Here is a 14458-nt window from a genome sequence, read left to right as displayed (position 1 = left end):
AACTGGAGCTGTAGCCACCGGCCTACACCACAGCCACAGCATTGCCAGATCCAAGCCATGTCTGCGACCTACAGCACACCTCATGGCAATGCTGGATCCTGAACAACCCACTGAGCAAGGCCAGGGATCTAACTTACACCCTCATGGATGCTGGTTGGGTTGGTTAACCGCTGAGCCATGATGGGAACTCCTAAATAGATTTTATTTATTTATTTATTTATTTATTTTGTCTTTTTTTTTTTTGCTATTTCTTGGGCCGCTCCCTCGGCATATGGAGGTTCCCAGGCTAGGGGTTGAATTGGAGCTGTAGCCACTGGCCTACACCAGAGCCACAGCAACGTGGGATCCGAGCCACGTCTGCAACCTACACCACAGCTCACGGCAACGCCGGATCGTTAACCCACTGAGCAAGGGCAGGGACCAAACCCGCAACCTCATGGTTCCTAGTCGGATTCGTTAACCACTGCGCCACGACGGGAACTCCTAGCTTTATTTTTAAGTGCAGTTTTAGGTTCATAGTAAATTAAAGGGAAGTTATAGTAGTTCTCACTGTGGCACAGTAGGTTAAGAATCTGACTGCAGCCCCTCAGGTTGCTGTGGAGGTGTGGGTTCGATTCCCCATCCAGTGGGTCAAAAGGATCTGGCATTGCCACAGCTGCAGTGTAGGTTGCAGCTGTAGCTCAGATTCAGTCCCTTCCCTGGGGACTTCTGTATGCCATGCGTGCAGCCATAAAATTAAAAAAAAAAAAAAAAAAGGGAAGGTAAAGAGATTTCATGTATACTTCTTGGCCTCCACACATGCACACATACATAGTCTTTCTTCCCCATTATCAGCATGCCTGGTGACAGATGATATGTGTATCTTATATACTTCTGTACCATCTATATATCTTCTTTGGTAAGATGTATTAAAGTCTTTGGCCATTTTTTAATTGAGTTGTTTATATTCTTATTGTTGAGTTTTAATGCTCTTTGTATTTTTTGATTAAGTCTTTTATTAGATGTGTCTTTTGCAAATATTTTTCTCCAAGTCCAATGGCTTATCTTCTCATTTTCTTCACATTATCCTTTGGAGAGCATACATTTTTAATTTCAATGAAGTCCAGCTTGTCAATTCTTTCTTTCATGGATCATGCCTTTGACATCCTATCTAAAAAGCCATACTCAATGTAATCTAGGTATTCTTTTATATTATCTTTTAGGAGGTTTATGGTTTTTGCATCTTATATTTAGCTCTATGATCTTTTTGTTTGTTTGTTTGTTTGTTTTAAATGAGAGCTGCAACGTTTATTTCAGGTTCTCTCGTGTTTTTTTTTTGTATTTTTTTTTTTCTTTTTTGCCACACAGGCAGTATGTGGGAATTCCTGGGCCAGGGATTGAACCTACGCCGCACAGCAGCAACCAGAGCCACAGCGGTGAGAACGCAGGAGCCTCAACCTGCTAGGCCATCAGAGAACTCCCTATGATCTGTTTTGAGTTAATTTTTGTGAAGCTATGCGGTCTGTGTCTAGACTCTTTTTTTTTTGCATCTAGATGTCCAGCTGTTCCACCATTTTTTGAAAAGCCTATCTTTGCTCCATTGTATTACTTTTGTGGGGTTGATTTGTTTTGTTTCTTTTCTTTCTTTCTTTTTTTTTTTTTTTTTTTTGGTCAAAGATCTGTTTGTATTTATGTGGGTCTATTTCTGGGCTCTCTATTCTATTCCACCAATCCGTCTGCCTATTCTTTTGTCAGTACCACACTCTCTTTATTACTGCAGCTTTGTAAGTCTTAAAGTCAGATTGGGTTAGTATCCGACTTTGTTCTCCTTGAGTATTATGTTGGCTGTTCTGAGTCTTTTGCCTCTCCATATAAAGTTTAAAATCAGTTTTTTTTTTTTTTTTTTTTTTTTGTCTTTTGTCTTTTTCTTGTTGTTGTTGTTGCTATTTCTTGGGCCGCTCCCGCGGCATATGGAGATTCCCAGGCTAGGGGTTGAATCGGAGCCGTAGCCACCGGCCTACGCCAGAGCCACAGCAACTCGGGATCCGAGCCACGTCTGCAACCTACACCACAGCTCACGGCAACGCCGGATCGTTAACCCACTGAGCAAGGGCAGGGACGGAACCCTCAACCTCATGGTTTCTAGTCGGATTCGTTAACCACTGCGCCACGACGGGAACTCCTAAAATCAGTTTTTTGATATCCACAAAATAACTTTCTGGAATTTTGATTGTAATTGCATTAAATATAGAGTTCCAATTGGGAAGAACTGACATCCTGACAATGGTGAGTCTTCCTATCCATGAGCATAGACTATCTCTCTATTTATTTAGTTCTTTGATTTAGTTCATCACAGATTGTTGTTTTCCTTGTACAGAACCTGTATATATTTTTTCAGATTTATACCTAAGTTTTTCATTTTTTGGGTGATAATACAGTGTTGTGCTTTTAATTTCAAATTTCACTTATTTGTTGCTGGTATCTGGATTAACTTTTGTTAATTAAGCTTTTATCTTGCAATTTTGCTATAATAGCTTATTAGTTCCAAGAGTATTTTTTGGTCAGTTATTTTGAATTTTCTACATAGACAGTCAGGCCTTTTGCAAACAAAGACAGTTGTATTTCTTCCTTCCCAACTTGTATTCCTTCTATTTCTTTTCCTTGTCTTATTGCATTAACTAGAACTTCCAGTGTGATGTTGAAAAGCAGTGGTGAGAAGGGACATCCTTCCCTTGTTTCTGATCTTTGTGGGAAAGCTTCAAAATTTCTTACCACTAAGTCTGATGTTAGCTCTAGGTTTTTGTAGGTACTTTTGATCAAGTCTAGAAGTTCTCCTCAAATCCTAGTTCACTGAGACTTTTTATCTTGACAACAAGGTGTTGGACTTTGTCAAATGCTTTTTCTGCACCTATTGATATGATCAGATGATTTTTCTTCTTTTTCCTGCTGATATTATTGATTGCATTAATCAATTTTTGAATGTTCAATCAGCTTTACGTATCTGGGTTAAATCCTATTTGGTCATGGTGTGTAATTCTTTTTATACATTGTTGGTTTTGATTTGCTAATATTTGTTCATATTTTTGAGTCTATGTTCATGAGAGATAATAGTCTGAAGTTTTCTTGGCTTGTGAAGTTTTTATCTAGTTTTGGTATTAGGAAAATACTGGCCTCATAGAATGAGTTAGGAAGTATTCCTTCTGCTTCTTTCCTCTTAAAGATATTGTATAGAAATGGTGTAATTTCTTCCTTAAATGTTTGGGAAATTTCACTAGTGAACCCATCTGATCCTGATGCTTTTGGTGTTGGAAGGTTATTAATACAGATTCAGTTTATTTAATAGATATAGTTGTATTCAGATTGTCTATTTCTTTTGTAAATTTTGGAAGATCATGGGTTTTTTTTTAGGAAATTGGTTCATCTAGGTTATCAAATTTGTGGGTGTGGAAGTGTTCATAATATTTATTTACTATCTTTTTAATAGTATAGATCTATGGGATCTATAGTTATGACTCTTCTTTCATTTCTGATATTATTAATATGAGTGTTTTTTGTTTTGTTTTGTTTTGTTTTGGTTAGTTAGCCTGACTAGAGGCTTATTGATTTTATTGATTTTTTTCAAAGAGCCAACTTTTGGTTTTATGTATTTCTCTATTTGCCATTTTAATTTCATTGATTTTTTGCTCATATATTTATTATATCTTTTCTTGTAACTTTGTATTTAATTTGATCTTCTTTTTCTAGTTTCCTAAGGTGAAAACATTGATTTTAGATATTTATTCTTCTCTAATACATGCATTCAATAATAAAATAAAATAAAATAAAATAAAATAAAAAAACAAACTTCCCTCTAAGCAGTGACCCATTGCTTAATTAGTAGCATATTATTTAGTTCTACATTTTTTTTTTGCAGCTTTTCTCTTTATAGTTTATGTCCAGTCTTAAACCATTGTGGTTGGAAAAGGTGCTTGATATGATTTCATTTGTCTTAAATTTATGGAGATTTGTTTTGTGGCCCAGCATGTGATTTACCCTGGATAATGTTCCATATGCACTTGAAAAGAATGATTTTTTGGGGATGCAGTGTTCATATATCTTAATTTTATATGATCTAATGTATAATTTAAGGCCAGTGTTTCCTTACCTATTTTCTATCTGGATGATTTATCCATTGATATATGGGTTGTTAAAGTTTCCTACTATTATTGTATTGGCTTCTCTCTTTATAGTTGATAATTTTTGCTCTGTGTTTTTAGGTGCATCTAAGTTTGGTGTATATGTATTTATAGTGGTTATACTTGTTGGGTTGATCCTTTTATCATTATGTAATGTCCTTGTCTCTTGTTATATTCTTTGTTTTAAAGTCTGTTTTGTCTCATGTTAAGTCTTGCTACCCCAGATTTCTTTTCATTTCCATTTACATGGAATATCTTTTATTATTTACTTACTTTCAATATGTGTGTGTCTTTAGATCTATATTGAGTCTATTGTAGGCAGCAAATAGCCTATACATGGGTCTTTAAAAAAAATCTATTCATCCACTTTGTATTTTGCCTGAAGCATTTAGTCCTTTTACATTTAAGTAATTATTGGTATGTATTGCCATTTCGTTAATTGTTTTCTGGCTGTTTTTGTAGCTCTTTGTGTCCTTTGTTCTTTTGCTTTTTTCCTTCTGATTTGATAACTACCTGTAGTGTTATGTTTGGATTCCTTTCTCTTTGTTGTATGTATACTTATGATAGATTTTTTGGTTTGTGGTTACCATGAAGTTCATATATAACAACTTATATATATGTACAACTTATGTATATACGATCTCTTAATTTTGAATGTAGTTTAACTACCCTACATTCTTACTCCCCCACAATTAATGATTTTATGTCATATTTTACATCTTTTTCTTTTGTGTATCCCTTAACTATTTTTGTTTATGTAAATGATTTTATTACTTTTACCCTTTAACCTTCCCAGAAGTTTTATAAATGGTTGATTGACTGCCTTTACTATGTTTGCCTTTATCAATGAGACTTTTCTTTGCATAATTTTTGTAATTTCAGCTGATGTCTTTTCTTTTCCACTTAGAGACGTCCCACTTAGGGACGTCCCTTTAACATTTTGTAGAGCTGATTTAATGGTGCTTAACTCTTTTAACCTTTGCTTGTCTGTAAAACTTTTTAGCTCTCCTTCAGATCTGAATAACCTTGTCAGGTAAGGCATTCTTGATTATAGGTTTTTGTTCTTTCTTCATGTTAAATATATCATGCCTTTTCCTTCTAGATTGCAAAGTCTATGCTGAAAAGTCCCTGGATAGTCTTATGTGAATTCCCTTATATGTAACTATTTGCTTTCCTCTTGCTTCTTTTTAAGATGCTATCTTTTGGAGTTCCTGTTGTGGCTCTGGGTTAAGAACTTGACACAGTTTCTGTGAGGATTCAGGTTTGATCACTGGCCTTGCTCAGTGGGTTAAGGATCTGGCATTGCTGCAAGCTGCAGTGTAGGTCACAAATGCAGCTTAGATCCTGCATTCCCCAGTGCAGGGGTGAAGCTGTGGTGTAGGCCAGCAGCTGCATCTCCAATTTGAACCCCTAGCCTGGGAACTTCATAGGCTACCAGTAGTCCTAAACAGACAAAAAAAAAAAGTTTCTCTCTTTAATTTTTCATTTTAATTATATTGTGTCTTGTTCTGGACCTGTTTGCGACTCTTTGTGCTTCCTGGACCAAGATATCTGTTTCTTTCCCCAGGTTAGGAAATTTTTCAGCTGTTATTTCTTCAAATAAGGTCTCTGCCTTTTTCTCTCTCCCTTCTCCTGAGACCCCTAGAATGTGAATTTAACATGCTTGATGTTGTTCCAGAGGTCTCAAATTATCGTTTTTTAAAAAATTCTTTTTTCTTTTCTCAGTTTAGCTTAGGTGATTTCTACTACTGTGTATTTCAGTTTGCTGATTTGTTTCTCTGTATCATCTAATCTACTGTTGATTTCTTCTAGTGTGCTTCTTATTTCACTTATTGTATTCTTTGGCTGTTTGTTTTTTTTTCGTATATTCTAACTCTTCGTTGAAATTTTCACTGTGTTTATCCATTCTTCTCCCAAGTTCATTGAGCATTTTTATGATCATTACCTTGAACTCTTTATCTGGTAGATTGCTTATCTCCACATTTTTTAGTTCTTTTACTTAGTTATATCTTGTTCTTTTGTTGGTAACATATTTATCTCTGTCTTCATTTTTTTTCCCAAATCTCTGTTTATTTCTCTGTGTAAGGTAGGTAGGTTGGTTACATTTCCAAATCTTCAAGAAGTGGACTTATGTGGGAAATGTCCAGTGGGGCCCTGCAGTGCACTCTTCTTTGGTCACTAGAGGTCTGTGCTCTAGAGATGTCCTGTATGTGGGCTGCATGTGTCCTGCTTTTGTGGCAAGGTGAATTACTGTGGTTCTGATGGTAGATGGGGCTGGCCCCTGGCCCAGTTGTCCATGAGGCCATGCCTTGTGTGGCTGAGGTCCCACTGGGGGGCATGATAGGCTTCCTGTGTAGTTGGCTGTGCAGCCTAGGGGAACTCAGAGCCAGTGCTGCCCCACTGGTGGGACAGGGCTGTGTCCTTGCACAGCTCTTTGTGAGCTCCAAGGGGGCTTATGGCATGTACCAATCCGCTGGTGGATAGGGCCAAGTCCCTAGTGGTAATAGGCTAGAGGGAGGATTCCAAAATGTCACTTGCCCATACCAATGTTATCATGGTAGAATGACCCCAAAATGGCTGTCACCAATGTCTCCATCTGCAGAGGGAGTGCCAGTTGCCTGCCACTCCAATAGGCTCTCCAAGATCAGTAAATGTGTCTGACCCAGGCTCCTTACAAACTATTGCCTCTGCGCTGGGACTTGGAGGATGTGAGATTTTGTGCATGCTCTTTAAGATCAGAGTCTCTATTTCCTGTAGTCCTTTGGCTCTCCCAATCCTACCCCCACTAGTTTTCAAAGGCAGATGTTCTGGGGTCTTGTCTTCCTGGTGCAGGATCCCCAGGTTGAGAAGCCTTATGTAGGGCTCAGACTCCTTGCTCCTTCTGGGGAGGACCTTTAGAATTGTGATATTTTGCCTTGTAGGTCACCAGCCTGGGGGGTGTAGGTCCTGACTATACCATGTTCCCATCCCTCCTACCCATCTCTGTGTGGTTCTTTTTTTATGTCTTTTGTTGTGGACAATATTTTCTACTAGTCTCAGTGTAATTTTCATAGATAGTTGTTCTGTAAGTAGTTGTAATTTTGGTGTGTCCATGCGAGGCAGTGAGTTCAGGGTCCTAATACTCTGCCATTTTGGCCACCTCTTCAGTTTTGTTTTGTTTTGTTTTGTTTTTAATTAAGATCGTAGCTTCTTGATGATGAATCTGAAGTATTTAACCACTCTCTTTTTCCTGAAATACATGTTGGTTTGCCTCCATCTCCAGTAGTTTGGGTTTCCTTTGTTTGTTTGTCTTTCTTGTCATACCCATTAGGTGTAATTATTTCCCAATAATACTGTCTTACTTTCTAAGAGCTCACCTACCATCGTAGTTTCTGTTTCAATGCTGATAACTCTCAAATTTCTATTTTTAACCCTGACATCCCTCCAGACCCATCAGTTGGGTTTTTCTACTAGTAACTCAGCACCTCATCTCTGAACTTGACGCTGCATCATTATATCAGGTACCCAAGCTCATGATCTCAGAGTCATCTCTGCTTCTTCTTACTTGCTTACTTGAGCTTTTGCCCATCTCTGTATCAAGTTTATTTCCCAGACCAGTTGGTTCTCTTTCAAAATACCCCATATATCTTCCCTTTAGATTTACACTACTATCCATTATCAAATATCCAGAATGCTGTAGAAGCTTTATCATAGACCTCTTTGCTCCATCAACATTTTTTCTTTTTACTGCGTAGTATTGTAAGAGTAATCTTCATAAAAATACCATTTTCATCCTCTAATTTTTCTGCTCAAAACTTTTCATAGTAACACTCTTCTTTTGCCTATAGAAGAAAAGTTCTAGAATTTAAATAGTACAGTCTAGTCCCAACCTACCTTTTCTTAACTTTGCTCTGCCATTCTCAGTACTCAATAAGATAATACATTTACTACTTCCATGCTTTAGCTCCTCCTTCTCAACCTATCCAATATCTAAATATTTTAAAAAGCCATATCTTTTTTTTCAGCTGAGAATGACCTCTTCTGATTCAGAGCCAGCTAGCACTGATCATTTCCTAACTGGTATTGCTTTTCTTTTTTCTTTTTTACAGCCACATCTGTGGCCTGTGGAAGTTCCCAGCCTAGAGGTCAAATCTGAGCTGCAGCTGCCAGCCTATACCACAGCCACAGCCAACCCCAGATCCGAGACACATCTGCAGCCTACACTGCAGCTTATGGCAATGCCAGATCCTCAACCTACTGAGTGAGACCAGGGATTGAACCTGCATCCTCATGGAGACCATGTTGACCTCTTAACCTGCTGAGCCAAAATGGGAGCTCCTGCTTTTTATTCTTAAAATATTTGTTTATTTGAGAGGCAACATGGCATGTTTAAGAGCTTCATAAAATTATTAACTGTTTTGTGGTTTACTTTGTGTAATGGAGCATAACAAATATATCTCATAGTGTTATGAAAAGTAAATAAGATTATATATCACAAATTCTTGTCTTTGCTAATGCATGTCCTGCTAACGACCCCTCATAAATCCCTTGGGGCCATGAGGCTCATCTTCCTCAAGTATAATATCTTGCCAAGACCAGCTTAGCAGGTTAGGGCTGAAGAACGGGTGCTGTGAAACTTAAGGAAAAAATTAACATAAAACAAGACACAGAGACATTTATCTTAATTAAAGGTGGGAACAGGAGGACTCAAGGTCTCAGGGACCAAGAGCCCCGCCTCAAGAAACCACACTGCTTCTATTGTGCTCTTTAAGATTATGTCAAGTGAGGAGGGGGTTGTAGGTGCAGGATATAGGTTTTTAAAAATTATTTTAAATGTCGCATAGCCGGTAGCTGATTAAGCTTTTATTCTGACCTTTAGGCATTTAATAATCATTAGCATTGAGGACGCTTGGCGTCAGCTATCTATGCATAGCATTCTAGAGAATCACCATTGTGCCTCTGCAGACAGCATGCCTATCTGCAGCAACCCATCTTGCCTAGGTTTGCACCTCGGTTGTCTTTGCTAATGCATATCCTGCTAGCGACCCCTCATGAATCCCTTGGGGCCATGAGGCTCATCTTCCTCTTATTCTTTAGTGGACATATCATACTGTGCAAATAGTGTGCCAATCTGGCATGCCTAGACCAATGCATTATGTCCTCATTCAGCTGACCATATATGAATAACTTATGCCTTTAGGTCCTTGTTCTTAAGCTTAAGTCATTTACCAGCATTGCAACTGTTTTTCAAGCAGGAATATGGGGTAAAGTAAGGCAGGACAAGATGGAGTTTTCAGCAAAGAGGCTAAGAAAATATTGTAGAAACATGTCTCGTGATAATACCTGGCATATAGTCATGTTCAAATATAGCTACTTACATCATGATGGTTTTTGAACAATGAGATAAAATAGAATCCCTATCCTTCAAAGGTTTTAATGTTATCTAAAAATATGTTAACCTTTTTCTCTGGATTCTTGAGATTCTGGGTTTAGTATATAGCTTTTGTAATAGACACTTGTTTGACATTATCATGACATGGGCTAGCAGCAGGGTTGGACTAGGGGATCACAGTGGTAGGAACTGTGCTGTAAGTTTAGCTTTCACTCTTTAAATTATTCAGAAATATGAAAAGTCTGCAAAACAAGTCTTTCCTTGCATTATCTAGGGAATATGTTTCCTATGCTTTGGAAATTAATTGTATTTTATCTCCTGTAATAACTTTTAATACACAATGTAGAAAGATGTTTTTCTTATTAAAATTTAATCTTTTTGGGTCCAGGAGCTCCATTATCTGTTCTGGATGAATTTCTTGATGAATCCTCTCACCTGAAGTCTGATTCACATGAACCCATTTTGTCTGTACAATCTCAGGATCCAAATACCAGCCAAAAACCATCCAACTCATTTCTCAAGGAAATACCACCAAAAAAAGGTATTTAGAGGCAGTCAATCCCTGGCCTGGCACAGTGGGTTAAAGGGTTCTCTGTTGCTGCAGCTGTGGCTGGGATTCAATCCGAGGCCTGGAAACTTCCATATGCTGCAGATATGGCTATATAAAAAAATTGGAATAAATATTTCCACTTGAAAGACAAGGATAAACAAACTAGAAAATCATGAAAACTCTTATGATGACCCAAATGGCAATCTTAACCAGTTTAAGATTGATTAGTTTATCTGTAATATTGTCTAAGTTCCTTCATATGAGGCTAGTCTTTGAAATCCAATTTCAGTATGATGCAACTCTTTCAATAGCAAGGATTTATATTTAGTTCAGAGTAATAGTCAACCATAGTTCTGTGATTTTCTAACAATGAATTTTTATTTTTAGAATATTTACAGATTTAGAGTATCTGTAGATCTGTTTCACATTCAGGAAGATCTGAATACTTAAAAAAAAAAAAAGTCATTTCATTCAGCCTGCATTTGGAACCACCAGTAGACTAACCTAGAGAACCTTTGAGGTCTCCTCTTTGGGGGACCACTGCGATAGAGTAGTCTATTGCTTTCAAGATTATAATTTCGCTCCTATATTAGAGTAGAATATTCTCCCTGCTATGTGTCTGAGCTTCTGAATTTTTCCCTTACATCTAATTGTCTATTATTTTAATGTAATATTTTCAGAAGCATCAAAATGGCAAGAGTCATCAACTTGTCTGCAACCTACTCCTTATAGTGTTTCCCAAACTCCTATCACCATCTTCATGGAGACCATACGCTTCTTGATGAAAGTCAATGCTGTGCAGGTCAGAATATTTGGAAAAGGGCAAGTAAATGAAAACATTTTAATGAACCGTTTATTCAATCATAATGATGTCTTTGCAGGCTTAAATGTGCATGATGCAGAAATCAGATATGCTTTTGTGGGAGTTCTCTTGTGGCTGAGCAGGTTAAGGATCTGGTGTTGTCACTGCTGTGGTCTGGGTCACTGCTGTGGAATGAGTTTGATCCCTGGCTCTGGAACTTCCACGTTCCATGAGTGTGGCAAAGAAGGGGAACATTCCTGTTTTGGATGTTTTGGGGGAAAAAATTACACTTTTTTAAAAAAAAAAAAACAATTTATGCCGCACCTGCAACATATGGAAGTTCTTGGGCTAGGGGTCGAATCAGAACTGTAGCTGAGGGCTACACCACAGCCACGGCAACACCATATCCAAGCCACATCTGCGACCTCTGCTGCAGCTTGCAGCAATACAGGAACTTTAACCCAATGAGCAAGGCCAGGGATCAAACTCATATTCTCACAGAGACAACCTCAGGTCCTTAACCCGCTGGGGCACAAGGGGAACTCTGAAAAAATATGCTTTTGAGAGCATACTATTGGCCCAATAGGATAAACATTCAAACATGAACTACTCTCTGCAGAGAGCATCAGGAGACCTCACTGCAAGTCTGTTCCCTATAGAATACCAGCAAAGCAAAATCAGACTCTGAGTCATATGTAGCCTGATGTCACTTTATTATAGGAACTCATATTATTTGAGTGTTATGGGTTCACAGGAGCCTAATAATACCTTTCTTCTTTTTCAGGTACTGAGCCAATTGGAAATAGATACACAGTGCTATATTGGGGAATAAAATATTTTTGGGGGGTCTTTTTAGGGCCTCACCTGCAGCATGTGGAAGTTCCCAGGCTATGGGTCGAATCAAAACTGTAACTGCCAGCCTATGCCACAGTCACAGCAATGTGGGATCTGAGCTGCATCTGCGACCTACACCACAGCTCATGGCAAAGCTGGATCCCTAACCCACTGAGCAAGGCCAGCGATCAAACCCACATCCTCATGGATACTAGTCAGGTTCGTTACCACTGAGCCATGACGGGAACTCCCAAAATATTATTTTTTTATTGGTAAAACTGGGCTGGTGATGTGACTGCTTTCGGAGTTGACTTATATCATGCAGTCACAGGTGTAACAGCTGGAAAATTTCAGTCTCCTCCCAGAGAAGAGCATCCTACAGGATCTATCTCCTATTTAGGAAATAAGAAACATATCCATGAAGCAAGGAGTAAGAGAAAGAGCAAGGTCCAGAAGCCAAGAGTTGGCCTTCAACCTGCAGAGTACATGCTCCGTTTGAGGGTGGGCAAGCTCAAGAAAGGGCAAAAATTATGAATGTGGTGGGAGTGGGCCTATTAAACAGGAGCCTTTAACATATTAACCTTTCAAACAGAGAAACAGGCTTTCTGTCTCCCTGATTAAATCAATCACTTTTTCCCCATGTCCAAGAGCAAGAATACAGGTAGAAGAACAGCTACAGAGTTTTCCCCTACCAGTATTTTCCTAAAAAGGTATAAATATTACTGGAGGAGTTCCCGTCGTGGCGCAGTGGTTAACGAATCCGACTAGGAACCATGAGGTTGCGGGATCAGTCCCTGCCCTTGCTCAGTGGGTTAACGATCCGGCGTTGCCGTGAGCTGTGGTGTAGGTTGCAGACGCGGCTCGGATCCCACATTGCTGTGGCTCTGGTGTAGGCCGGTGGCTACAGCTCCAATTCGACCCCTAGCCTGGGAACCTCCATATGCCGTGGGAGCGGCCCAAAAAGACAAAATAAATAAATAAATAAATAAATAAATAAATAAATAAATAAATAAATAAATAAATAAAATATTACTGGAAGTGTCTGTATTAGAGACTAAGATGAGAACAGAGGAAGAAGAAAAGAAAGGTTTCCCCCTCTACTTAGCAAGTATGACAATATGACTTTATCAAGTTTGGAGGCTTTGTATAGTATTAAAAACAAAGAATAGGGAGTTCCCATTGTGGCTAAGCTGATTAAGAACCCAACATAGTGTCCATGAGAATGCACATTTGATCCCTGGCCTGGCTCAGTGGGTTAAGGATTCAGCATTGCCTCAAGCTGTGGCATAGGTCACAGATGTGGCTCGAATCTGGCATTGCTGTGGCTGTGGCATAGGCAGCTCTGACTTGACTCCTAGCCTGGGAACTTCCATATGCCACAGGTGTGGCCTTAAAAAGGATAAAAAAGAATAGCCCAAAGTATAAATACAGCAAATGTTTGAGAGTGTTTTAGAAGCAGACGTTTATGTTTCTGAGCTCCTGAGTCTAGAATTTTAGAAAGGGAGGTTTTCCCTTCCTCTAAGTTTCCTTACAGTTACAGCTGCCTGAAAATATTACCTTGTGTTTAAATGGGATAGCTGATGAAATGCCTTTGTCTGCTACACAATAGGCTAAAACTCATCTAGTATGATCAGCAAGACCAGAATTATATAGTATTGCAGATAATTCACTTGGAAATGTTACTAAGTGAGTAGCTGGTAATGGAACCATGATGTGCTGAATGTTTATAATCCATCTATAACCTTTTGAAATTGATAATCATTTCATTCTATAATATGTTGCTTATAATTTTTTATCAGAGACATAATCTTCAATCATGAGAGCTATGGGATTGACACAATGCAGGCATTACGTGTTTCTTATAATCTGATTTTTCCCTGCAGTATGTACACAGAGTGCTTGCACATGAGCTACTCTGCCCTCAAGGAGGCCCAAGCTGTGAGTATTACCTGGTTCTGGCTCAGACACACCTTCTCAAGAAGGACTTTGCTAAAGCAGAGGAATACCTCCAACAAGCAGCGCAGATGGACTACCTGGTAATAACTTTCTCTAGAGTGTCTTAAGTTTAGTTTGGAGAAGGCTTTCTTAAAGGTGGTGATGCCATATCACAGGTAGCTTTCTGGTTATTAAAAGTGTGGGTCATCAGCTGTTGGTAAACGCATGTATCTATTTCCTTCCATTTGTTTTTCTTTTTAAAAATTTTTTTATTAAAGTATAGTTGGTTTACAATATTGCTTCAATTTCTGCTGTATAGCAAAGTGACCCAGTCATACATATACATATATATATATGCATGTACATTCTTTTTTTTTTTTTTCTTAGGGCTGCACCTGTAGCATATGAAAGTTCCCAGGCTGGGGGTCCAATCAGAGTCGTAGCTGCTGGCCTATGCCACAGCCATAGCAACACGGGGTCTGAGCCACATCTGTGACCTACACTGCAGCTTGCAGCAGTGCCAGGTCCTTAACCCACTGAGTGAAGCCAGGGGTTGAACCCACATCCTAGTTGGGTTCTTAGCCTGCTAAGTCACAACTGGACTCCTATTTTTTTAAAAATACTATCGACCATCATGTTTTAACCCAAGCAATTGGACATAGTTCCCTGTGCTGTGTAGCAGGACCCCATTGCTCATCCATTCAGATGTAATAGCTTGCATCTACCAACCCCAAACTCCCCATCCCTCCCACTCCCTCTCCCCACCTCCTCTAGCAACCACAAGTCTGTTCTCCATGTCTGTGATCTGTTTC

General features: G+C 38.8%; 1 protein-coding gene across 5 annotated transcripts in view; it reads left to right on the top strand.

Annotated features, from left to right (window-relative positions):
• CFAP70 (cilia and flagella associated protein 70) overlaps window positions 1–14458 on the top strand; it is a 124630-nt gene that overhangs the window by 82091 nt on the left and 28081 nt on the right. For all 5 annotated transcript variants that reach the window (XM_005671099.3, XM_005671098.3, XM_013983341.2 and 2 more), the window contains 3 exons: window positions 9914–10066; window positions 10756–10877; window positions 13595–13747. In XM_005671099.3, coding sequence (XP_005671156.1) covers window positions 9914–10066; window positions 10756–10877; window positions 13595–13747 — 428 coding nt within the window. The remainder of the gene's footprint in view (window positions 1–9913; window positions 10067–10755; window positions 10878–13594; window positions 13748–14458) is intronic.

This window comes from Sus scrofa, chromosome 14 (assembly GCF_000003025.6).
Source record: "Sus scrofa isolate TJ Tabasco breed Duroc chromosome 14, Sscrofa11.1, whole genome shotgun sequence".
Lineage (NCBI taxonomy): Eukaryota > Metazoa > Chordata > Mammalia > Artiodactyla > Suidae > Sus > Sus scrofa.
This window is presented reverse-complemented; position numbering and strand designations above follow the sequence as displayed.